Here is a 27,527-nt window from a genome sequence, read left to right on the forward strand (position 1 = left end):
AGTATCCAGACAGTAAAAGATCTTAAAAGCCACATCTACTCTCAGTCAATCTGTATAGTTCTTACCAATAACGTTCACAATTGTGGACAGTAACAGGAGAATTTTGAGACTGGTTGTGAGGTTAGAAGTTAATATTAAAGTTAGATTAGACTGATGGTGACCTTAAAACCCGTAGTCAGAAAGATTAGCATTTAATCTCCATTTGTTTTCTACCAATTTGTCAGAAAATTACTCTCAGGTTTGAAATGCCTTCATATTTTCCTACTATAATTCATAAACAACACAAAGAAGAAGAAACCTGGAGGAATTTCAGTAAAACCCAAGCTTGGCACCTGTACTATCCGCTTCCTCACATGGCTCCGCATCAAAAAACACCATCTATCAAATGTAACAAGAGTAACATCCACAAATGCAGTTAAACACAGTACTGGCCAAAATACAAGGTTCATGTTCATCAGGCAGAGGAGACTTCTCAGGACACCGAGGCGTCTGCGATGGACCATTGAGAAGTGGAAACATGCACTGTCTGGGAGAAATGAATACCTTGTGCTACAGACCAAAACAGAAAAGGAACATCCAGGCTGTCATCAGCCAACTGTCCGAAATCCAGGGTCTGTAAAATCAAGCTGTCAAGTTTGAACACGAGTCTTGGGTTCATGCTGCTTTAAGTGAAGCAGAAGTCAAAGTGAACAGGATTGCTTTTTTTTCCTCTCCACTTTTATTACACCTATTTGCACTTTATTGCTTTTTTTTTGTTCAAAATCCAAATGTAATACATAGTAAATTCACCAGAAAAATAATATTCAGTCAGCTCATATTGTTGTAAAAGCCATCAAAATAATTATTTATTCGAGTCATCAAATCAATTGATGTTTCTTGTCTCGTATTTAAAGGCAACTTGATTATGCAGTTGGGAAGTTGGTGATCTGATCTTGGCATGTCGGAGGAAACATGAGGAAAGGCAGAGATTTGGGGAACTCAGCCATTTAAAAATTTGAAAGTCAGCAAATCTGTTCTCTGACATCTTGGTGAGGTTTGTACTCTAGTAAGAAGATGGACACCTGTATTTTTTAGCACAAGTTGAAGACTGAGTCAAGTGTGACTGAGTCAAACAAAATGACCGATAATATTTGTGCTAACTATTATTCTTTTCTCTTTTTCTGAGTAAATGAATAAAACTTCAAACAGAAATGTTGTGAGCTTAGAAATGTGTTCTAGTATTTTTGGAAAATACCTTCCTAAGGGAGAGTCAGTACATGTGAGGTTTCAATGTGCTGCTTTGAAAGTGGTGGTACTGGAAAATGCTAAGAGTTTTTGTTTTTTCTTGTTTGTCAAACAACATACCCTGACTCAGTAAGGAGGTATTTCCATATTTTGTTATGACAGGGGTCTCCAAAGCATAGCCTGCAAGCCATTTGTGGCCCTCGGAACAATTGTGTCCAAGAAGGACCAGTTTTTTTTTAAAAGACATTTTTTAGGGCGAGACTGTTAGATACAACACAAAGTGTGTCTGTTTTAATCACCGTGTTTCTGCTTTCATTTTCATTAGTTTCATTTGTGTCTGTGTACTTCTTTGCAGCAAAAATCCACAGGTTTGCAGTAACAGCCTGTTTACTGTCTTACTGTTTCATAGCCACTTTTCATGCACAGCTAAATGCTTACTCTTCATTCCATGTTGAGGAAAAAACATTGGAAACTCTTTTGGTTTTTGCTTTTTTTTTTTTTTTTTTTTGGAATGCCCCAACATCAGTATAAATGTAAATTGTTCAATATACTTCAACATGTTGGCTCTGTTAATCCTGCCCAGGGAAACCGCGATCGGAAACATTGTTTTTTTACAATAACACATTTCATCTTTACAAGAGTTGCTGCTGCTCTTTTTTATAGCTCTTCATGTACCAAGGAGCTGCACAACATCATGGAAAGCACTTGTGTTTAAGCTGCATTTAAAATAAGTTTGTTTAAACTTGAACACTTTCATTTATGTACTGATGCTCCGCTGAGTTGCGCTGCAGGTTCATAACCTCGGTGAAGGAGGGGAGGTGGGGAAAAAGAAAGATCCCGGGCAGATCGAGTTGATATTGCATGCCGATAATATTTGTGCTAACTGTTATTCTTTTCTCTTTTTTTGAATAAAAGAGAAAATGTATGTAAGCAGAAAGCTACAGATAGTTAGCTAAGCATAAAAATAATTTGCAGTAGCAGAGAACAGGCAGAAAGCTGGCCATGAAGGTGTTCTCCCCTGAGCAGTGTGTTGGAAACAAGTGGAGAGAAACTTCTAACCTACCTCTGCATTTCACTTCTAAACTCTGTAAATGTGTTCCAGGGCATTTCAAGCCTGTCTGTATCTATAAACCTGCAATTCTGGGTCACTGGTCTGTTGATTCGAAGGAAATGAATTATACTAATACCAATGTATGGAATACTGTTAGCTGGATTAGTGTTTATTTAGGAAAAGTACATCTGTGTTGCTCCCACTTTTTATATCTTTTTTTATTTCTGTAACTATTTAAATAAAGATAGAACAGTAACTTTTCATTGCTGAGTGGTTTCTGGTGCATTACTGTCTAAAAAAAAATGAGAAGAGAAAAGTCAAAGTCAGCATTTTTCTCCCCCCAAATGTCCAACCTCAGAGCGAGGAAAGAGCTCATGCGGGCTTCACCTTTCCGCTTGACTGCTAAAGTTACTGTTTTTAAGCACACATCCATATGGATGCCCAGCTCATTGTCAAATTGTATCTTTCGACCCAGAGTGTTTGCAGAGGCCACCCTGGAGCTGCTGTTGTCTGACTGACAAGCTGGATGCAAAGCTGATTCCTACAAAAAAAAGAAAGAATAATAAAAAAATAATAAAAAAAAAACCTTTGTGCAAAAAGGAGGCTGTATTCCTCCTGTACATGCTGCATTCTAACTCATGCTTGCCAGTATTTGGTTCGTGATTGTTGGATTTAAATCCTCTAAGTAAACATTGACTTGATTTGGGTCTGTTTTATGTTTTAATTGTATGTTTTTACAAGTCCTGCTGCCTACAGTACGCAAGGTATTGCTTGCCAGTCGGTGACACAGGATTTTAATCAAATCCCTAAAAACGATGTCTGAAAGTACACATGGCTGATTTCAGCTAAACTCTGTGTCTGTTTATCATTAAAAAGACATGGAGACCACATTGCTCTGGCCTTTAGAGATGATGCGTTACCGCGCCTTACTGGAGTATTCCAACCTTTTCAACTCTTTTTTTGCTTTTTATGACCACAAACATTGAAGTATTTTATTGTGATTACATGTGATAGAACATGATGTGGTGCGTAATTATGAAGTGTAAATGATACATGGTTTTTCTCTTTTGTTTTTCCCCCTTTTTGACAAATAAAAGTTAAAGGATATGTGCAGCAGTTATCAACCAGCTTTGTCCAATGAGATAATTCAATTTTGACTCCTTTTTCTTTTGCAAAAAAGCTCAGTTTAAGTTTGCATTTAAATGAAATATGACTTCCTGGATGTCATATTTCAAGTCTTGCCACAGACTCCTGATTAGATGCAAGTCTGGACCTTGACCGGGCCATTCTAACCAATGATTATGCTTTGATCGGAACCATCCCATTGTAGACCGGCTGTGGGGTTAGAAGGCAAACCAGTTGCCCATTCTTAATTATACTGGACTTCCCATCCTGGATTGTTGTGAACTTCACTCCATTCCTTTTCCCATTAACTCTGACCTGCACCCCTGTTCCTGCTGAAAATGAACATTTCATTTCAAATGTGAGTTTGCTACCACAATGTGTTACGGTGCAGATGTTGCACTCAGATTGACATGCAACTAATCTGCTTCGCATAGCGTTTTGCTAATAAGCCGAAAAGTTTAATTTGGATCTCATCTGGCCAGAGTGCATTTTCCCACGTTTACTGGGTCTCCTACGTGGATGTAAGGGACACAGCAATCCACAACCAGGGATTCTTATTGCTTGTGTTCAACGACAGTTTCTTTTCATTCCTCTTTTAGGGCCATATTTATGGAGTTCACAACTAAAAGTTGTTCTTTAGACTCTTGAACATGAGCCACAGATTTCTGCAGAACTACAGTGGTCCGCTTCACTACTTCCCTGATTAATTCTCTCCTTTGGCCATCAGTTTAGGTGGTCAGTCTTGTCTTCATAGGCTGTGCTTTTTACTTCTGATGTTTTAATCAGAGCTTATGGGATGTTCAAAGCTTGAAATAATGTTTTAAAGCTCAACCCTGCTTTGAGCTTATCCACATCTTTATTCCTGGCCTGCGTACCGTGTTCTCTGGTCTTCATGATGCTGTTTGTTCTTTAATGTTCATTAACAAACATCTGACGCCTTCATAGAGCAGCTGCATTTACACAGATTAAATTACACACAGATGGACCCTGTTTGTACTGATTAGATGGTTTCAGATAGCAATTATTTGCGTTAGGTTTTATTCACACCTATCAGAATTTAAGGGTTGAATGTAAATGGCCAATTTTCTTTTTAGTTCTTTCCTGTCTATAAAACACTTTGAAAACCATCTATCATTTTGGATTCATTAGGGAAATTCATTGGGTTGTGTGAAAGTAACATGAAAAATTGAAAAGTTTCAAATTATAACTTTGGCATAAGATTAGAGTTCTCACATTTTGCTACAATTTAAGGCTTTTAGTTTTCTTCAAAAAGTTGTATCATTCTTTTTTGAATAATGAAAGTAAAACTGTTTTCTAATTTGGCAAATAACTTAAACTGTTCTTTTCTGTCTCCTTTTAGGGTCCTCCAGGCCCACAGGGAGAAAAGGTGAGTAATTATACATGCTTCTGTTAATATGTTAAATATATATTTTACGATGTTTGCAGTTTGATGATTTTAAGAATCCGTGATTTTACTCATAATAGAGTGGTTTATCGATACTTGTTCTGTTGCTGAAAACATGCGTCTTCCTCTAAATAGAAACTGTTATCAGTGTTAGTGCTTTAAGATCGACACCCTGATTTTGTCTGAGAGTCTTATTTTGAAGAATTAAAGAAAGTTGCTATCCTCTTGTATTGATGTGGTTTCTTAATGGAGATTCCCTTATAAAACCTCACCAAAGGTTTTATAAGCCTTTATATGCATTAGCATTGCTGAAGTTACTATTTTTAAATTGCTTATCTGACAGAACGAATTAATGATCTGTAAATCTTAAAATACCTCCAACGGCTAACCATTAACAACAAGTAATGCAAAACTTGGCATCTGCTTGTTATCAGAACTAAATCAAAGGGCTATTTTACTGCTTTGCAATCAGTCTGAATAGTATTTCAGAAAATCTAGTAAAAATTCAAGCTGAGTATTTTTGAAAGAATTCTTTTTAGTTAAATAAAACATTTATTCCATTCACAAAAAACCAAAATAAATATCCCTACTGCTGTGACATTAGGACCACCTCAAGAGTGTCGTAAGGCAGATTAAAGAGTGTCTTAATGGCCGTATAATAGAACTGCTTAATGAAAAATTATTATCTTTTTCTGACCTTTCGCACATGTTGATCTACAAAGTGATTGTAGTTGCAAGTGATTGTAGTTGCAAGTTCATATACATTCACGCTGCTGCCTTTTCCTTCATCTGCTTGTTTTTCTTAGACTCAACAGTCTTAATGCAACAGTCAAAGCATGGCTTTTATTTTTTCAAGATATTTCCATTGCCAGTCAAGCCAACAAAACTGTATGCATCTCTCCAAGCAAAGTTTTATAAAATAGATGATAATTTTCTTTTTAAGCTACATAAACTACATTTAAAAGCTTTTTCTTTTCAAAGTGGAAAGAGACCTGACCTGAAAAAGCCATAGCAAACATGTGTAAGGACCTCCAGTATTTAGAGGTTGCAGTTCATTTGGCCACAGAGAGTGTAATTTGGTATCTGTTCCCATTTTATGCGAATTTAAGTCAACCTGACCTTAGGTTTCAATTCTAACATTCCTTTCTCAGGCTCACATCCACAGCACAGAGTGTTAAAAGCCACAGTCCCATGTAGGCTGAAACCCTAAAATGCCTCACTGTGCAATGCTCCATAAAACAACAATGAAGCGTGCAAAATAACCACACAGCTTCTTCACAACTCTGAAGTTCTGTGGACAAAGAGCATGCCTGTGGAATAACACCAACATTGATCAAATCCCTGAATTTATTCATTATATCCTCTGGGTTTGTGTTTGAATTTAAAGTGAAAACACTCTTAAAGACATCAGTATTGAAACTCAGCGGTATTGAAACTTAGAATTAAAGTAATTTAATAATAATTTACCAACTAAATTATCATTAATAAACCAAATTAATGATAATTGAATCATTAATTATAAATTATTCATATGCTCTAAACTTTTTTTCACAATTCCTGTTGCTACAAACATCAGTGTATTTTGGGGGGATGAGGGAATAGATAAAAACGTGGGGCCCAAGAAACAGAGCAGACAGTCAAAGGGTAAAGTTGTGGTAAAGTTTTCCAAAAGTCAGGTCTTAAGAGATATATCCTCAAAATACTTGTAGGGAAACTAAAGCCACATTTTTCAGATTTCGATTTGTACGAACACTTTCTCCATTCCTTTCCTTCACCAATTACTTGTTGCTTTGTACAGGTCTATTGCATCAAATCTTAATAAAATACATTGAAGATTGTTACATAACAGAAGGCGCATAAGTCCAAGGGGCATTGACACTTTTGCAAGAATTGTGCTTCATTGAAGTAGTTACTCTGATTTTGTGTACGTTTATTAATGATAAACATAATATATTTCCTGTGTTAAACAACAGGAAATAGCGTGCATAGAGTCAAACGCATTGAGAGCAATAAGTGTCATCTCAGTCAGTCTACACTCATTTGGAAACGGATATTTGTTGCGTGTTTCCACTAACCAGCATCATAAATTAACACAGTGATTTCTTTTTCTTCTTCTTGTTTTTATTAGCACAATGTCGTGATTCTCACTACCAGATCTACATGACTGTCAAACATTTGTTTTGAAAGCCGTGAACTGCAGGGTCCTGTTGACTAAACTGGTGTCCGCTCTTCTCGTATAAACCACTTCATCTGCAGTTTGATGAAATCCAAAACAACTTTGCGCTCCCTTCCCCACCCAGGATGAACAAAGGGTTTGTCGGCGTGGCCGTTCGCAACTGTTTTCCCATTTAATTTGGTTCTGGCAAAACAGCTCGATGAAAAATGACAAAAATTCCAAGAACTGTTATTATTTAAAATTACACACCGACGCTTGTTTTGATGAAGTTTCCCGTCCATGCGTGATAAGTTTCTCGGGTTATTACACTACTGCAGATCAAAACTCAATCAAACAAGACGGTTTGAATATTCTCATTTATTTGATTTTAGACCCATTAAGGTTATAATTCACCTTCCAACATTTACTCTCCCTTTGCTTATTTTAAACTACAGAGTGCTTTTGTTTGGAGTTAACTCTAATGTGATAAAGCCACAGTCTTTGGCATGCGGACTGACTGGAAACCAAATGTTTTAACCTTCAGAGTCGGCCTCCGTCCACAGACATACACCCCCAGAAAAGGCAGACGGCCAGAAGATCTCTGGGGCAAATAAATCTGGCATAAATGCGGTTCCCACCCGCCCCCTCACCAAAACCTCACACCACCACTCTCCTTCTTCTCTCCTTCTCACATACCCAATTCATGTCATTCCATGTTATCATAAGTGATTTTACTTTCAACCACAATGAATAGTTGAGGGTTCCTGTATTATTTCACGTTATCAATGTGTTCTGCATTACGCCTGAGTGATTTTGGTGTGAGCCTCGGCTTATTGCTGCATTACTGTATTTATGCATGTGTTCCTGTATGTTTTACCCTCAGATCCTGAGACAAGTTTTCTTTTTTTTTTTCTTCTCTTTTGTAGGGAGATCAAGGTGACCAGGGACCACGGGTATGCGGTTTCCTTTGACTTCTTTGTGATTAGTAGATGAATGTGACTGTGTGTGTCTCCCCTTCGTCCCCCAGCAGAATTGTGGGCAAAAGGTTTGAAATGCATGAAATTCCTGGGATAGAGTTCTTCCAGTGTGGCCAAATACAACAAGCATCCCAGTGCTGCTTGTTTCCACATCAGCAGCGGGTAGGCGGACTTGTGAGAAACTTTGGGAGACTTGAACAGTCCCCCTGCAGCAGTTGAAAAATGCTCATTTTTACTTCGTCATTGGATTTAATTTGCAGTTTGTTCCCACCAGCAGAAGAGCTCTGCTCAGTCTCAACAACAACAAGCAAATACCAGTTTTGTCTTCACACTAAGTCGACTCGTGATAAACCTCAGTTCTAGTTATGATGTGGCATATTCACCGCTTTAATCATTTCCAGCTCTATAGGTCTGACATTTCTATAAAAGTGCAGCATCTAAATGATGCTAATGTAAGTGCTCTTCCATGCTTGACGCTCTCCGAAACGAATTAGTCTATCTCGGGTTAGCAGTCAGCGCAGCTTTCCTTTGCCCCCCCTCCAATAATGGCTAAAAAATGAGCTGTCCTTCTGCGAAACAGGCTGCACAGGTTTGTTTAAAGTAGACTGCATTAAGAGGGGTCACATGTGCTCATGCATGCGCACACTTTCACTTCCTCTGTCTCTGCTGTTGTTCATCAAGGGCGGATCGTATGTTAGTCAGAGTCACTTTGAACGCCTGTAATTGATTTATAATGGGCCAGAGAACACACAGAGGTTGGCACAACACGAAAAGAGAATTCAGCAGCACATTTCGTCTTGTCAGGAGAACTCCAGCCGTCTCTCAGGCAGATCTGATCCCAATTCAGAGCTGGCGCCCACCCAGACGTCAGCAGTTCACCGAGGAACTTTTTTCGGCTTTCCTCATGGCGAATTTCACCCGGTTCGGTTTATGATTTGAGAGTCAATACAAATGACCCTTTCTGTGAAATTCAATTAGAGGTCTCCAAGTGACACATCTAATGTTTCTCATAAGCATCCACCCAATTGTAGTCAATTGTAAGAGTAGCTTTCCCAGAGTGAGTTCCCCACGCTACAATACCTGCAACTAAAAGTGTTGTTAGACCTGCACTGATTAAGGAAGCAACGATAGAAATAGTTTTAATTAAAATTATCATATTTACTCTCTTACATTGGGTCATTTTTGACCAGCATTTAAGGGTATACTTGACATTTTGGGGCATCGATATTATATAACTTTGCAGTTTTGGTTGATTCATCCAACCTTAGACAGGTCGCCTGGCCATCACATGGAAACATAGGGACATGCACACACCTGCAGGCCATTTACATTGACCAGTTAACCGAACAATTATGTTTTTTGATTTGTGGTAGGAAGTCGGAGTACCAGGAGAGAACTCACCTATGTACAGGGGCCTTTTTATTTTTTTGTAATTCTCACTTTTCCATTACTGGAAGGTGACACCCTAACCATCCACCACTATTTAATCTGGTATCATCGCCAGATTAAATCACTTACAATAAATAATTTATTTTAAGTGAAAAAGCATCATTGAGGACAAATGTTTGCAGAGCTTGCAAAGTGCAATTTGCCTTCTAGAATAAATAAACAGCATTTTTAGAGACCATTTAAGCGTCTTTCTGTTACTGCAGTGTTGTCCATTTAATAGATGTAAATTAATGCACAGTCACATTCAAGGCATTACAGGGCAGAAAGCTGAGTAGGTCATTCCCCAAAAATATATTATTTACTTTCTGAAAGCAGCATATTGACTTTTTATATTAGATTAGTGAGTAAATGTAGTGGAACAGCATTTGAAAGATTTCTCTTAATAAATGAAGGCATAGCTGGACAAGAGCTGGCTGACCTTCGTTCTATTTATCCAGGTGGAAATGAGCCTCATTTCATGGCTCATATTGAGCCTGAGCAGGGAGTTGATTAGACCCGTATGAAAGAAGATATAAACAACGGAGCATGTCAAGATAATGTTCTCTACGTGTAGCACAGATTACGCTCCTGCCAGGTTGCATCTAAATCAGCTGTCCCTCAGAATACAACAAAAGACAGACTTCTACTTTTACAGCCGAAGAGAGTGTGAGAACTGTCCCACGGCACACTTCCTCTGCTTTCAGCCCACATGTCAGGGTCAGCCATTTGTCTGTCCAGAAAGGTCACAGGTCATATCCAAATATGAGAGGTTAACCAAGCAGCAAATAATGAATTGACCAGTTTTGACAAACAAATACATGACCACCTCTGAAGCAGCACTTGTGGATGTAATTATCGTGAGTTGCTGGCTGTGTGCATCGCACTGTAAGGTGTGTGGTCCCTTTTGATCCTCAGCAGTAACTGCAGCTGTCGGGCAAAGGTTGGAGAAATCATGGATTACTTTGGGCAAATCTTTCAAAAGCTTACTTTCACAACTGTAACTTTCTTGTCCAGGAATAGTAAGCTTTGAGAAATACCTGAAAAGAAAGATCCTAAAATTGTAAAAAGTATTGAACACATTCATTTTTATGCCGGGAAACATATTTATAATGACATGTCATTTACACCATGTCTTGGTGACAACCCAAGAAATTCATAATTACAACAAAATTAAAACAAATCCAGGAATGAAGGTCTTTGTAAGAAAGACAAATGCGGTTCAGAAAGATTGGAAATTATCTGTTGCAGCTTTACAAATAAAATAGAAAGCTGCAGCAGTCACGATCACTACACAAGACTTCACTGCTGAAGAAAACATGCTGGTGTGAGACTGTGTTTCGTTATGTGGTACTGATAGAAATTTACTAAAATTGTGGCGATTTCAGATATTTCTACAATAAAAAAATAGCCTGTTAACTGGTTTCAGAGAAAGAAAATAAAGCATCTAGAATCATCCAGTTGAAAACCTTTTGGAAAAACTGAAGATCAGATGGCATTGAATAGACCAGAAGCACACCTGAGCAAAACATCAGACTGGTTTCAGTATACAGCCTTAATTACTTCATTAAGCTTCCTGAATTCTTATTATACTGATTTCAGAACCAATTTGATGATTTGGTTGTATGAGTTACTTGATTTAAAAAGAAAACTTGATGGATTTAAGATTTGTTTAGTTCCCTGTAATTCCCTGTACAATATTTTTTAACAGTACACCCTTGAGTCTTTAAATCATTTAAGCACATTATTGCAAAGCTAATTCATATGTAAATATTCAGAAAATGCAACTGCCTGGTATTGCTCGGGTTTTTTGGTGACCATGACTACTTTCAGGAGATTCTGGCCGGTCTGGCCTCATATCTTATATCTTAGTTTTTGTTTACTACAGATCAATATCCTTTGCCACAGGCATATATGCAGCAATAGAGCTCCCCACCGACTAACTAATATCCGTTTTGGGAGTAAAGCAAACAAAAGAAGTCTGTGAATGGTTAGGATTTTCTGTCAGCCACTATGTTATTATCATTCTTACATATGGACATCAGCATCGAAGCAGTTTGGAGACGGAGCTGAATATATATTTTTTCCACATTTCAAACACACACCGGTCAGCGAGGTGGTCAACGTCGTGTTGAACTGCCCGCATCTTTCCACCAAAATGTTCTGCATACATATGGCTCGGAATGATTGGAAAAGCACAATGTGTATCATCTTGCATATGCCCCATGCCCCGCACTGGAGCTCATGCCTGGAGTAAGTGTATTGTCTGTTCCCCCTGACCATAATCCACTGCTTGTTTTTCCCCTTCTTTGTCTTCAAAATGTTTGAGGTCGTAAATAACTTGAGAAATACTTGTGTTTCGATTCCAGTCGCACACAGCAAGGCTATTGTATCCCCTACTCATTTATGCTGCAGGCATGAATCAAAACAGCTTGCCTTGAAAGCCATATTCCTAATGAGCCATGCTTTTTGAATTATCTTTGGAAAACCAGAGGGATGGCACAAAAGCCATGTTTGGATAAGCCAGATTTTTATCTCAAGCTTGACTACAGATGAAGATTGATCCTTCACAGGACATGTTTATGATTATCTGCCAGTCTTTTAAGAAATACTTTCATCTGTTTAGTTATGGTGGGTATTTGTGGTGAGGCACAACCTGCAGCATAAAGATCACTAACAGAATATGTGATCATTGCAGAACCAGCATGGCGCATTCTTTGCTGTGCAACTAGAACTTGGCTAAAAGTACGCTTCAACTTTTGTTGTTCAAATTCAATCAATCATTATTCCGCAGAATAGGCAGTTGTGTTTTTAAAAAAACAATACAGTGCAAAAGTTTTAGGTGATCCATCATTTCTTTTTCTATTTTACTTTCAAAGAGCCAGACATTTATGTAATGTAAATTCACTTGAGCAGTATGTTTTTTCATGTTTTCTAAAGGTTTTTCAAAAATGTCCCTTACTTTGACGGCTTTTCCACTCATTTTCAGTCTAATAACGGATCACTTCCAAAGAGAAGTTGGTTTTTTGTTTGAGTGCTTTAACGCTCACCTGCAAATCATTTTAGTCATAAAAACCCCTAAACTTCACAAATTAATTTATCACAAATGAAGGTGATCTATAGCTTTATGCCTCTTTGTTTAAGAAAGAACAAATCTTTAACTTTGCTCTGTGGTGCTAACTAAAATATTCAGATTCTTTACTTTAGCATATTTAACTTACCACAACAAACTAAAATATCTTCACACCATCAGAAAGATGTCCCATAAAAAGAAAATCTTATAATTGCTTTCGAAACAAATCCGAGCGCTTGTTACCACGACAGCAAATGAAACGTTGTTACAAACTCCAGGACAATATAAGCTTGATGGACGTTTGGTAAAAACACAAGGAAGGGAACAAAAGGAATGCTGGTTTGGTTGATGTTAGTCAGCATGACTTTGTGTTTTGCCCCAGAAATGAGGACATAAAAGTGCTAAAAATCAAAACAGAGCAATGGACACTATCTCTCAAAATGATCTAACACACTATAGAGCATTAAATTCACTGAAATTTAAAAACCATGTTTGGTGGACTAAAAATCACAGAGTCTGGATCCAGATCAAAGTTAATATCCAGCTGTAAATCATTGCTTCCTTCCAACACAGAGAAGTCCCGATGCTTTCTCATTTTATTCACTTTTCATGGCTAGATTACATCTGTCATGAAGTTTGTGGAAAACAAAAGAGAACTATTTTACTGAATTCCCAATAAACGTCTCAATGTCTTATTTTTTTGAAGCACAATAGGGAATAACACATGAGCTTACCAGTACATAGAAATTTAGACATTTTATAATAAAATATTGACAAATTCTTTGTCTCTGACTTCGAGTACTTCAAGTACTATTCTTGACATTTTTTTCCATGTCTTAAAATCTTATTTAAAAAAGTTAATTTATATTTCAAACAGAACCATCTATCCTTCAGTGTGTGTGGCACCCATATGTGTTTTGTTCAGTCTGGATGGGAAAGTGCTTTGGATCCTGTTTAGTTGACGACATACAAACCATAGCAGTAAAGCCGAACCTGTTATGCTGAGTCTTAAGTGGATACTTACAAAATCTGTTCAAACTGAGCAACAAAACATTTCTGGGACACTTAGAATGTGTTTTTTTTTTTTTGCTAAGGTTTTGTGCTGCTTTAGTGTTTTTCTTGGTAAAAGATAAAATATGAAGACTCTTGTCCTGCTACCAGACCCAACAATCCAGGCATATCAGGAACAAAGCAGACATTAGGAACCCACAACTACCAGAAAACTCCTCGAGCTCTGTTGAAGTTGCGTCATGGGGTTTCATCAATTTTAAAAAGACTCCCAGTTCTTTTTTTATTGTCGTCACTGCACCATATTTTCTCTCCTTGATGATTACTGTGTTCCACGTTATGCCTCGGAAACGGTCTAAAATATTGTCCTGACTGAGACGTTTTGATACTTGGAAGCCCCTAGCAGACTTTGACTGGTTTGCCATGAGATGCAAAAAAAAAATGAAACGTCAGAAAAAGAACAAGAACAGCTGAACTTCATTTGGGTTTCATCAAAGGCTCTTTAGACAAAGAACTCCTATGAGTTTGAATGTGGTGTTTAATTGTGAACACAACCACACCCCCAGTTTTAAGTGGGTTGCGGCTTTATTACATTATTTTGTCTTTCCTCTTCAAAGATTTCAGTTTAGTTTTCAAGTGAAGTTTTAGGTCAAATCAGATATTAATATTGTTTAATATTTTATTATCGTTCCACCATGGCACTTTGCCTTTGTTGTGAAGACTTTTAACACCTATAATAGTTAGGTAACATAACCCATACACTACCCACATGAACACATAAATCAACTCACTCATCATGATATTTGCACATTACTAAGGGAGTGAAAGTTTTTCCCACATTCCACAGTTTGTGGCAGAAGTGTAAAAGTACAAGCTGGATTGTTGTCTTCTTCCGCCTTTTACTGTTTTTGTTCATCCAGTGTTTGAGTGTCATGTGTGTGTTGTGCCATGTTCTGCTGTTTGTCCCTTTAGGGATTGCCTGGTCTCCCTACGCTGGCTGCTTTGCACAGCAATCAGATCCTGACTGTCAAGGTTTGTCTGTGGTGGTGCTGCCTAGCTGCTGGGTCCGACCCCCTCTGAAGCACACACTGGCCGCTTTCCTTAAAGTGTGATAATTGAGTATTTACCGGAAAACCTCTGTCAATTGTTTCTTCTTTACCCTACTGTTGCTAGCAGGCTCTCACTTAACAGATTTTTGCTCTGTTTTACATCCCAGATCCTCCGCTGAGAGCAAAGGTGGCCTTTTACAACCTTGTAATATGTAGTTAACTGGAACAGACTCTGTATCCTGAAACCAAGACATGGTTTGGCTCATGTCTATTGACCCTGAAATGAATGGAAGGAGCTCTAAAGGGAATACTCAATTATGACCAAAAGTGGCAAAATGTTTTTTTTATAGCTCATGCTCATGGTTCACCACACAGCCTCCTAACAACCAATTTGGCCTTTATAATTGTTTCATCGATGGCAACGCCAATGGGCGCAAGCAGAATAATGCAAGCATTGACAGACAGAAGGTACGAAATCAACCTCAACCCAGAAGACTGACCCGTGCTGGTTTCAGTGTGTGTAGCTCACAGGGTTTGACTTGGCAGCAGGCACGATGATGATGGCGGTGCTTTCACAGACAAGGAGCGATTCCCATTTTTCCAAGGGGCGAGGGAACTGTGAACCCACTTCACACTCCAGAGGTGGTAATTAGGGGTTGCAGCTCCAAAAGGCAACCCCAGACTTCCCAAGCGAGTCACCTCAGTGTTGGGAAAGTGTGGATTCACCTCCATCTGTGAAGGCGCTGTTTGAGGGGGGTTTCATGAACATGGGACTCCCTAACAAAATCTGTTTCTCTTTGCATTTGGCTTCTCATCCTCCTCCTCCTGCTGCTTCTTCTTCTGGGACCTTCTCCTTCTTCAACCTTCTCTCACCTCTGAACTCCGACTTCTTGACCTCACACACCTGCTCAGATGGTCTTCCCAAAGATCAATCATGGCTTTCTTTCCGCTGACCAGCAGCTCATAAAGCGTCGGCTCATTAAGGTAGTGGGTGTGTCCTCTCTCTTGTCTCTTTGTCCACTGTGCCAAGTGTCACCAATTCACTTCTCTCTGTCTAGAGCATGTCAACCTGTAGATTCTGTCATATGCACCCTTATGCTCCCTTCTGTCATTGCAAAAGTTAATAATAAAATGTCTTTATAGATGCTTGGTAAAGTAAAATGAATTACTGTCTTGCAATTAATAAAAGGAATTTCCCCGCAAGTTAAATTGCTGGATATTTCCTCCGAATTTCTCCTGATTGAGTAAAATTATGGACCACACATTTTCAGTATTTCTCTCTTGATTATTGAAACTCTTCGCTGACAAATGTGACCTTTGTCAGACAGCGCTTAATGCATAACCCACTTAAGATTGCATGCATCTCAAGTAAGTTATGCAAATTTTAAACCATTACATTAAACATCCTCGTTGTTGTTTTATGCTAGCTCCAAAATGAAATCTTTCCTCCTAATTACAAATGGAGGTAGGCCATAGCCACCCACGAGATCATTACACCATTTCCTTTGTCATCATTTAACTGCAGTTGCTTCTGTCTTGGTTGATCCAACAATATCACATAGAACTGATGTGGAAATGTTTTATTTTTGTCATACAGGGAGATCAAGGCCAGGCAGGACCACCCGGGCCTCCAGGCCCACCTGGCCCTCCAGGACCAAGGGGCCCTCCAGGGGACACTGGAAAGGATGGGCCCAGAGGTTTGCCAGGTCTACCAGTGAGTATTGAGTTTTGATAAGAAGAGAAGCTTGACAAACTTGAACTAAATACAGTTTTGCAACCCTAAGTGACCCCTTTTTTAATTATTTATGTTGGAAGACAAGACTTTCCAAAGACCTTTTCGATGTAAAAGGTGGAGAAATAATGGCAAGACTGTTTTTTTAGGATAAACTTGTAATTTGAGGACTGTAGAAGATTTTCCCCATTAAAGTACTTTTACAAATACAAAATCCGCTGCAAACTGTAGTAACATTTAATCCAATTTATCACTCTTGGTGTCTGTTGATTATCCATGTTGATATCATTGATAAATCATCTCAATAAGTTAAAAATGTACAACTGTCATATTGGCAAAAATGCAAAAACCTTTGGAATGCCTGGTATGATAACTGTTTCCATGACAAATGTGAAAAAAATTGGCACTGCATCTTTACATACCAGGAATGAGTTATGGGTCTTCTTAAAGGAACTGCTAGAATTTGGTCACTGGTCTCTGAGGATTACTGGAATTGCTTTATATTACTTCTTCATCCTCCATTTTGAATTTCAACACGTTAACAATGCATGAAAAGATTTAAAATACATATCTTTTTTATTGAAGTATCACAAACAGTGAAAATATTGAAAAAAAAAACTCATTTAGTGTAAGAAGAAAACAGAAGTTAATGAACATTTACTATCTGCGTTGATGACCTTGAAAACATCAATTTTGTGCCTGGTGAACCATTTTTGTGTTGATTTGACCAGATGCTTGTTGTTATTATCCAGTTGTTTTGTGCGTTCTGGCAAAGGTCCCCCAGTATTTTTAAGAAAGTTCCCAGTTGGAGTTCCATTGGAGCAGCCCACAGCATCACATTGTCTCCACCTTATTTAAGAGTGGGCAAGAGAAGCTTTATCACCATTTCGTCCCTTTGTTTCACACCAGACCCACATGCAGTGTCTGTTAGAAGAAAGGACAATCTTTTGGTGCAGTTTACACAGAATTGCGTTTTATTGAAGCCAAAACATTTTTGTTGTGATCCAACTGGTCATTTACACTTCACCAGTGATTGGAGTCTCTGACACTGGGACTTTTTCACACAGATATCAGTAAAAAAAAAATATTGTGTTTCCTTTATATATATATATGTGTGTGTATGCGTGTTTTAGATGAGCACTAAAATCCCAGTGCCACATTGTGCCCTAGCATGACGATGACACTGGACTCAAGGTGTCCCGATACCCTGGTACTCTGATCTAAGCGGTGATGCAGTGCCGTATAAACATGGAACTTTTCCCCAATCAACATCCGAAAATACTAGCAGTTTCCAGACAGTGGTCTCGTATAAACAAAGCCTTCGTCTCATCTAATCATAGGACTTGGTTCCAATTAAAACTCCAGCACAGATTAGCAAATTGCACATGGTTAAGTTTTTATGGAAACTCTTTTGTGGAATGCTTTTGACACGAATGGTTGGCATTAAGAAAATATTTAAATGAATGGTATCTGACCTCGTTGATACCACTCTTTGTTGGAGCTTTGAGATTTTCTATTTTACTTCTATCTGTGCATGTTGGCAAAATAAGTTTGGGACCTCGTCTAACCCTATTGGTCAAAGTTCAGTCCATTCATCTATCTTCATGCTTATCCTTGCAGGGTCAAGGGGATGCTTGTGCCTGTCTCCGAAGGGCATTGGCTGAGAGCCAAGACACACCCTGGACAGGTCACAAGTTCATCACAGGGCAATACAGAGACACACAGTACAAACAACCACCACATAAGGACAATTTAGTGAGACCAGTTAACCTAAGAGTTATGTTTTACATTGTGGGAGAAGCCAGCGCAACAACCATAAGGGACCCACAGACAATCTCCATGCAGAAAGACCCGAGGGTGCCAGTGTGCAGCCCCCAATCAATGTTCTAGTTCAAACAGTTCCAGTTTGATCATTGCTTTGACTGTCGATATGGGCAAGTTGAGTCAAGCAGCTTTTTTTCTGAAGCTGTTTCCTGACTTATTGAGATAAACACACATCTGCCTTACTTGAATGGAACTCTTTTCTTTCCCATTCGGAAGTGCAACTATGAGAAATCTGCCTTTCTCTCACGTCATAGTTAAAACCGATTTGTTGTGAAAGAGAATGTCATGGGTAACAATTTTCTGAAAATTTAGTTAATGTCAATAGAAGTGATGCAAAACAAATGTTTTAAATGCTTCTGCTATATTTATTTCATGGCAAATGTTAGACTTGTCAATTAGTCATGTACCAATAATTTGTAAGCAATTATGTCATAATAATTAATATGAAATTAATGCATTAAAATTCAAGGCTGGATTGTTCTAAAATATTGAGTGTGAGATTATGTTACTGCACTGCATGATGAATTTACTCATTATTGAGGCTTCTTGCATGGAAGTTAATATATATTATTTTGCAACAGCTTCAAAACTACAAAATTGTTTCTTTAAAGTGACCGATTGTCCTGAATATTTGAGACATCCTTATATTTGTGCCTGAACTCTCACCTTAGTGCCAAAGTGGGAATAGATTAATTGGTAAAGGCAAAAGCCGAAATGGGGTTTCACAGTCACTGAAATGTTTTTGGGTCTACAAAATTTTGTCCTCTTTTCTTTGAAAATGCTACACTTTTTCCTCTTGTAGTCACATCTAATTTGACTTGACCTAGTATTCAAAGGAAAAAAATGCTAGTGGAAACCTATTTAATGAAGAGTGGAAGAACTATTTGGCCTTTTTTTCCCTCAAATATTTATAGATAAAAATTAATCCCCTGGGGGAATAGTTTTATTATTACACGGATTTATGTTGGCTCAAATGTTTGCAACATAACGTTTTTCATTTCTTCAGGCCCACCACTGGCTTTTAGCTAATTTACATGAACTGGGAGAGAAAAAAGAAACAGAAAAAAGGTTGTCAGTTATTTTCAGCCATAAAACCTTCTGCAAGCTCCAGCTGATCTTTATTGTGTTGGCAGGAATCTCTGTAGGAGCTCAAATATATTAAGAATTGTTTATGAGGTTATTTCCAACTTTTTTATGGTGATTGTTTTCAGTTCTTCCTGCAGAAGTTGCTAAACTTGTTAGGTTTTTTTTCTCAAGAAGTTACACTTCTCCTTCTAGGTGTCTGTACTTTTCTTTGCTTTTGACTGTTGTGAATAACTTAGAAGAAAGGCAATACGTTTATAAGTATATAAAATTGAAATGACATGTTTTTTAGTGATGTACTAAAATCTGAATGAGGTTTGGACCAAAATGAGGTTGTCAGGTAGAGACATGGAACACGGCAGGTGGTAGGGCAAAACAAAATCCTCCCAGGCAACATAAACTCTGATTAGTATAATACTATTCTACATATTAACAATCAGCAGATTGGGTCCATTTGCATTCACAAACCTATTCAAATAAAATTCAAACTTAATTGATGTGTTTGGATCTTTTTTGAACAAGTCCACACTCTCATTTTGACTGTCTTTATTTTTTATTTTTTCCAGGGTGATCCAGGCCAGCCAGGAGAAATTGGACTCATGGTGAGAAATTATTTTACCTTCTAAATTGACGTTTTTTTCATTCGATTGGTGCAGCACCCTATCTCGGATAACTTGGGAAAGGAGCGTCAGCAATTAGTTTGAATTGTTGTATCTATTGTGGCAATGTAATAATTGGCCATTCGAGCTCACCCAGGAAGCTCATAATGCAGCAATTGATGAGATTGTTGCATTAACTTTATTAGTGAGGATGAGGAAGCCACATATTTATTTCAATATCGTATCAAGAGCTGAACAAGATTTTTATAATGGCGTATTTGAATGGATACGCCAAGACAACCAATTTGTGGACATGCTAAGGTTTAGGTATTATAATACAGCAACATTTGATGTGTTGCATATCAATATGTTCAGGGAAACATGATTTTAACACGAGGATGACACTCAACATCTTTGCGTGTAATTCAAGCGTAGAGTGTATTTTTGCTATGTAAGAGTTTTCATTGTGACATCACATGGGTTTGATGTTGATTTTGATTGCAATTTTTTTTTTAGGCAGGGACTTAAGGATACATTTTATGATAACTGATAAAACACTTTCTCTCACAAACCCAAACGTATAGGACAAGCCACTAGCGGGCGGACAGCAGGTGGAAGTAGCTTGAAGCTAATAAAGCTTTTGATTAAAGTCTCCTCTTAAAAGCTACATTGAAAAGGTCAAAACAAGCCCTGGAAAAAAAAAATCAAAGGAGACCAATTGACTAAAATCACATGCTGCTGTCAGATTTTTACAGAAGCAGAAACAGGAAACGATCAGAGAAAAAGAGTCTTTTCATCTAGAAACCCATTACCAATGACCTTTCAGTACACTCGACAATGACGCTTCAATGTTTTTTTTGTTCCCAAATGTTTTGTTCCCATCGCCACTCAAACAGTAGCTGTGAAAGTAGCAACGTTTTTGTGAGTCATGAGAGTAAAACGGCAGAGTGGAGGGTCCCAGGTGTTCCTCCATAAGCCTGAGGTGCTTTTACAGCTGTTTATGACAGCAACAGCTGGAGTTCGTCTCCAAAATGTCCTCTCATAGAGCTCTGCGTAGAAGTAATCACTTCTCGCTGTGACTCTTTAAATAAAGTGCAGCATTTCATGAGTAAATACGCTGCATGACACTGATATACTTTTAACAAGGGAGAAAGTCATCATCGGGAAACAAGCCCCCTTGATCTAAATCAGCAGGAGATCAGCACAAACCAGCTGTTGTTGGGGGCGGGGGAAATGGATGCGACAGAACATTTACGATGTCAGAAGGTCTGTTTTTTTTTTCTTTTTTTAAAGCCAAATCCTGATTGCTTGCTTCTATGTTAGGTCGATTAGTAAAAGCTGAGATTTTTGGATTGGTCGAGATATTCCTGTTGTAGGTTGTGTGTGTTTTGACTCAAGAGAGAACATAAAAGCGAACTTGTCACTCAGGAACAAACCTGCCATCTATCCTTAAATCTGAGGAATTATATGTTCTCAAATGTTTGGAGCTGAGGATTAAAAGGGTCCTCTCCCATTCCTCTCAAGGTTCAAGATTCCATAAACATTTTGCCTCTCCCGCAGTGTTCCAGGAGCAAGACACTTAATTTGACATGGCAAACCGTTTTTAATGTAGATGCCCTTGTTAAAGAGGCAGAAGTAGAATCCAGAGTTTTCCAGCAGCCTTTTACGACATGTGGTGCTGGTTAGGGGGATTAAACTCTTGTGGTGCAACAAGGAGAAGGAGAAAGAGGAGAAGGAGGAGGAGGGGAGGTGGCAAGATGACAAAGGAGAAAAAAAAAATATTTTTAGAACTCAAAAGGTTGGAAATGATCAGTGCCTCCAACCTTTTCTGGAGTAAATTAAAAAAGGTGTTCTCTCTATGAAGGTGGCTTTCAGTCTTTGCACAAAGTATTTATTTGGATCGTGACTTTGCTCGGAAAAGATTAAATGAGACTGCAGAGACTCCATCCATAACTGGAAAAACGCCCCCCCAATTTCATTGTGGTGTTATTTCCAGTTTATTTCCCCTTTTCATCCTGTATCTTTCCAAAGTTTACCCACATTGCTCCAGTAACTTTTCCAATATGCCTTTTTTTAAAGTAAGGACACACTCATTATTTGTTGATGTCTTTAACTACGTTTTTATTTAATGTTCATCCACAGCAAGAACAGAGATGTTTTGGAATTGCTTGGAAACAAACCAGTGCATCTGGCAAATATTCAGTCAACCACTTTCGGATGTTTGCACAGCACAGCCATGTTTAAACTATTCATCTGTGTTTTTATTAACTTGAACCTACAAAAGCACAATATTAGTTTTTGAAGCAGATTGCTCTGCGTTTATTGAAATTACAACAACGTATTTAAAAAAGCATTAAAGTAGCAGATTTTATTGTAAGTTATTCACGTGTATAAAAACAAAGCCAAGTAATTTGCATGTCTTTTAAATATAAACCTGTGGCTTGAAAGTTACAGACATATAATTCATCAGGCCATTAATAGTTACAAATGTAAAATTTGTTGAAATAAACATCCGCTCGGTGTAATTTATAGCCCGTCACGACCAAAATCTGTCTTGAAGTGTGAGTTATGGACTATTGAATAACCTGAAATGATGTCCAGAAATGAGTTGAAACTGCCATTTCACGCTTGTTTGAATTTTAAATGGCCTATTAGCACCGTTTGTTTTTTTCCACCCATTCGGACCACAACTTCCTGTCCGTGTTATTTTATTAATTCGAAGCTGAAAACTTTAGGAACCGCCAATTTAACATCTTGGACTAACCAAAATATACAGAGTGACTGGCCTTGCAGCCCTTGGAGAAATCGCAGTCTACTGCATTACCATAACATTGTACCCAGGACTGTCATCGCATCATCATCAAGCTCTGCAACCTGGAGTCTAATGAAACTCCAAATTTCAAATCTTTACCGCAGATTAGGTTGTTTTTTTCTTTAAACAGCAATTTATTTAACAGTCACTATACAATCAGGTCATTACTTAAATTTTCAGTGTTGGTTGACCAAACAGACTATATGATTCTTTCAGTCAGTCGTACCAGTATGGCGAGTGTTACTGAAAAGCCTGAGAAAATAAACGCCTTGCAGATAGTAGAAGTAATAAAAAACACAGGTTTAAAGTTTCTGTTTTAATCTCAAATTCATGACCATTTTATTAGTTTCACCCATTGTGATTAAGACAGAAGACAGCTTCCTCAAGTTCAAACAAAGCATCAAAGTTGGTAGGAAATGGGATTTAAGTAAAATATGGCATGCTTGTTGGTGCTAAGCAGGTTGGTATAAGTATGTTACAAACTGCTAATCTACTTTGTATTTGTACTCAAGTCAACTGTCTTGTTTACAGAGAATGGACAAAGAAAGCTAATATATCCAGTGTTCAATGAATGAAAATGTCCAACATTCATATAAGAACCAACAGACCAGAAAGGTTTGGCGTGACAGACATCCAAACTGCTTGTTAAAAACAAAATATGTAGAAAACCAAATCTGAACGCACACTAACCTTCAAGCAGGTGAGATACAGCAGCAGGATATCATACCTGGTGTCATTCTCTTCTGCTAGGAAGGATCAAATTACCGCCTAAAATTGAGACAGGCTGGACCAGGCAATATTTTTTACAGTCTGTCGTTGACCAACTGTGTGAGAGTCAGAATTTGGCAGTAACAACTTAAAAGCTTCAGCCCTGCCTTTTCTCAGTCGATTAAGTTGTTTTTGTTGGTGGAGGATTTCTTGGCAGACTTTAGGATTTGTGGAATTGAGCCCGTTTGTACCAACTGAACACAATTTAAATCACAATTTAACAGAGTACTATGGCTCACTCACATGCACATCTTTTGATGGCTATTTCTAGCAGGATAACTCCCCATTTTATTTTACTTAAATAACCTCAAACTGCTGTCTTGGAAATGTTAATGAGTTTATTGTACCCACTCTCACCAGATCTCAATGCAGTAAAGCACCTGGAGATGTGGTTGAGCATTTTACATTAAAGATTTGTAACCAAAAAAATCTGATGCAGCTCCAGGAAGATGATGTCACAGTTGACCAAAATCTTCAAGAAATGTTTCAGACACCTTGCTGAATCTAACCTCCAAAAAATGAAGGTAGCTATATATGCAAAAACAGGTCCAATTTAGTAATAACGAGGTGTACAAAATCTAAGTCAATCTCAAAACACATTAAGACCGACTGAGTCACCCATGCTTTCAATAGGATCTTTGAGGTGCCTGCGTAAGATCAGCCCAAATTAGTTTTCCAGTGCTGCTGGAGTTGAGTGTGGGAAATGACCTGGGGACTTCCTTATTGTTGGTCAATTCCAAACCCATGAATGGACATTCAGTGATTTGTATGTGTGCTCAGATACTCAGCTACAATAACCATCTTGTTGTACGTTTTCTGATTATCCAACGCTGACGCTAAGGTGTAAAATGTGGGGTATACACAATGATAACGTATTCTGTCACACAAAGTTTCATTTACCTTAGATTGTTGCCACTACTTACCAATGTTTGAGCTTTAGTTTGATTTGAAAAGAGTCCGGACTTCCTTGAGGGCACTTGACTTTCTGAAAAAAGTCTTTCCTGCTTCTAACTTTTGAGTGCTCTCAGATGTAGCCAAGTTAATTAGCTCTCAGGCAAGTGGCACATGCTCTCACATTCCTATTGGGTCATAAAGATGTTTACCAAACCCTTCTGAGGTTAGAAAATAAAGGCATTTAAAAGCAAGTATGAGGAAAACCTTTTTTTCTTGGCTGATAGAATAGTGAAAGTTCTTTACTGAGGTTTTTGTTATAGGTGTAGATGGAATGCACAATAAAAGACCTGCCACTGAGCAGCCCTTGCTTGTGTATTTGAGAACTTGCTGCTAACAAGACTTTAAAGGGCAAATGTTGGGGAAAATGTAAATGGGAAAATGGAATACCTTGAGCTATGTGATGAACGCTTTGCTTCATCAACAAAAACTTAACAAGAAGTGATCCAACAAGCAGCTCCTTCCCAGAAAGCCAATCATTATTAAGTCATATCTTGGCTCCAACGAAACCATGCTTGATTTGCACAGACATTTGCACTGACAGACAAACTTTTCAACTTTAATATGACCTCATTGGGAACTTTTACTGGTAATGCAGGCACACCACAGTTTTAAACTCAACTGGGGACCATATCTCTTTGACATTTATATAGCATCAATGCAAACAAGAGCTGAAAAGTTGCTGCCATGGAGGGCTCTTAGGGCAGAGATTCTGTCTGGCCACAAACAAAGCGCCAAATGGCAACAGTTTCTCAAACCCAAAGCAAGAAGAAAACTGGCTGATAAGGCGTGCCATAGCAGCCAGAACTAAAAGGTGTTAATGAACTGCTTTGATACAGCAAGAATCCAGTCTTCTTTTCACAACATTTGTCCATGGAGTTTAGAAGGCTGACGATCTAACGTGGTTTCCAATTTAATTGCAATGAAAGGCACTATTCCAGATTCATCCATCATCGCTTTGCATCTCAGAAACGAGGCGCCTTTTCTTTTTTGCACTTTCTAACATTTTATCTTTGTAAGGCTTTCCAAATATTGGCCCATTTAGGTAATGAACTTGTCTTGGACTGCGCTGGGAGCGTGGGGTGGCCAAGACGAGGCACGTTTTTCTTGTTTCTAAAATGAACAAAGGTGGCGATTGTCATAAAAGATAAAACCCTTAGTTATCCATTGTCTCATTTGGGATTCACATTTAGGGTGCAGTTCCATGACAAGAAAGGCTCAGAGTGAGGCGATTTTCAGTTCTTGCCGGAGAAATTAAACAAGGGGCTGATTGTGATTCAGTTCTGCTTGAAGGGCGTATGCGCACTGCATGAAATCCTCCCTTGAGTTTGCCAGGCTCACTGCTGGCTTCGAGGATTGCATTATTTCATCTGACCAGGACTCTTTTTCTTTTTTCTTTGCTGTATTTTTCTTCCACTCAGTCTCTCTCTGTCTCTCTCATCTTTTACAGGGACTTGAGGGGCCTCAAGGGCCAAAGGTGAGTTACAGAAAATCACTGACTTTTAATTTAGTTGCTCCATGTCAACTGTTTGGGATTCCTCTCCGTGGTTATGTCATCCCGCTTTCCGATTGGCTACCTGTCACATTCAGCAGACCCTAGTTGGAGGACATCACATATGCTGTGATATCAGACCAAGCCAATCCAACATGTTGAATACCCCTGAATTTATATCGGAGCGATCCAGGCATTCTACCGACTGGACACGATGAGTCTTAATACCCCACACACAGCAGGATGATCTGTTACGATTATCGTAAGCGATAGTCATACAATGCCAAACGTTCTAGGATAGTTGAAAGGGAAAAATCATGACAAATAAATCGCGCCTCGTGAACTAGGCTTTAGGAAACCCGAATTCTGACGTAAACCAAAAGGTATTGTCTTTTGGCTTAAGAATGTTGTTTTTGGTTCGATAGTAACTAGATATAAGTCACTGAAGTGACAGCAAAATATGTAGGGTGTTTAACATATTTACCTGGAGATTAGAGACACGAGTGCCACAGTCAGGTCAAGTAAACATGAGGAGAAGAGGGCAAGAGAAACAAATGAGAGATGGAGAACAGAGAACCTGGAGTTAAGTGCTGCGATACAGACTGATGTGGGAAACAGATGGAGGCTGAATCCAGCCATCAGGTAGCTGCCAGTGTTTGTTCAGTGTAACCCAATCAGACGTTTCCTGTCTGCGCCGTCATCTGTCGACGAGGCGGTAGTGTGTACGTGAAAGGGTCAAAGATGATCCACTGCCGCGTTAATGACTCATAATCCAGCCCCGAGGCTACTCAATTAGATCTTCTGCTGTTTGGCAAAGAGGCCACATGGAGACCCTGATCAAGTTTCATCACCTCAGTGGCTGTTTGGTTGCCATTAAATGATAAAACACCTGGCATGAGTCATGTTTACTCAGTATTTTTAAGGGGAAAAAAATTCAAAGACTCCGTTTTATTGTTCCTGCTCTCCAAAATCTACATCTAAAATAACAATAAGGCATTTTTAGCAGAAATTTGCTAACATAAAACCAAGTTATTAGATGGGGAAGGGACTTCATAAAGAAATAAATAACAGTTTAGTAAGTAAAAATACAGATGTACTGACTTTCCTCACAGCCAGAACTGCAGACAAGATCGATCTAACAAAGCTAATAACCCACAAACATTTGTACTTTTCATGTCTTTATTAAAACAAATTGAGTAATCACTCAAACAGACAGCAGGCTGGAAAACGTATTTGACTTTATTGGAAACTCCCTCAGACGTTTCCTGTTACAGCTGATGAGACTTTCTCAGTCAGGAGGAGAAATTTCGGAGGATTCCTCCTGACAGAGCTGTTTGAGTTCATTCATTTTTCAAAAGGGTATCGATTTGAAAGAACTCTCTGAACACTAAGCCGCACCATCTAAATTAGGAAGTCTGACTTGGCAGCTTTAGATCATTGTTTGAAGTTTTACTGTGTAGGAGTGAAATGAATCTAAGGGTATGTTTTAGTTGTGACCTGCAGGGCCATTAATTGAATTTAGTTTGAACCTTTCTTGCGAGACATGACTGAATCCTCTGTATTGCAATTTATTGTGCGAAAGATTTCTTCTCAGATATTCTAAAACAACCAACTCGAAGCAGCAAAGCATCCTCAAATTGAAGCGTGTTTGGAGGATCCCAAAACACGCTTCTAAAAGCCTCTTGCTTTTAGAAAACAAAACATTTTAGAAAAGATTTAGGTTAAGCAGTGATGTGTTACTTTGATATCTGAGCCTCTACGGACGCTTTTAGCT

At 38.4% G+C, this 27,527-nt stretch overlaps 1 protein-coding gene across 1 annotated transcript in view; it reads left to right on the forward strand.

Moving 5' to 3' along the window:
* The window catches only part of LOC129373174 (collagen alpha-1(XXV) chain), a 186,049-nt gene that overhangs the window by 114,032 nt on the left and 44,490 nt on the right, over positions 1 to 27,527 (forward strand). Inside the window, exons 5-11 of the mRNA XM_055050960.1 lie at positions 4,761 to 4,787; positions 7,887 to 7,913; positions 14,416 to 14,475; positions 15,405 to 15,476; positions 16,090 to 16,206; positions 19,698 to 19,733; positions 25,712 to 25,738. Of these exons, the coding sequence (XP_054906935.1) occupies positions 4,761 to 4,787; positions 7,887 to 7,913; positions 14,416 to 14,475; positions 15,405 to 15,476; positions 16,090 to 16,206; positions 19,698 to 19,733; positions 25,712 to 25,738 (366 nt within the window). The remainder of the gene's footprint in view (positions 1 to 4,760; positions 4,788 to 7,886; positions 7,914 to 14,415; positions 14,476 to 15,404; positions 15,477 to 16,089; positions 16,207 to 19,697; positions 19,734 to 25,711; positions 25,739 to 27,527) is intronic.

The sequence above is a fragment of the Poeciliopsis prolifica genome, unplaced genomic scaffold (assembly GCF_027474105.1).
Source record: "Poeciliopsis prolifica strain line A6 unplaced genomic scaffold, Auburn_PproV2 SCAFFOLD032, whole genome shotgun sequence".
Taxonomy (NCBI): domain Eukaryota; kingdom Metazoa; phylum Chordata; class Actinopteri; order Cyprinodontiformes; family Poeciliidae; genus Poeciliopsis; species Poeciliopsis prolifica.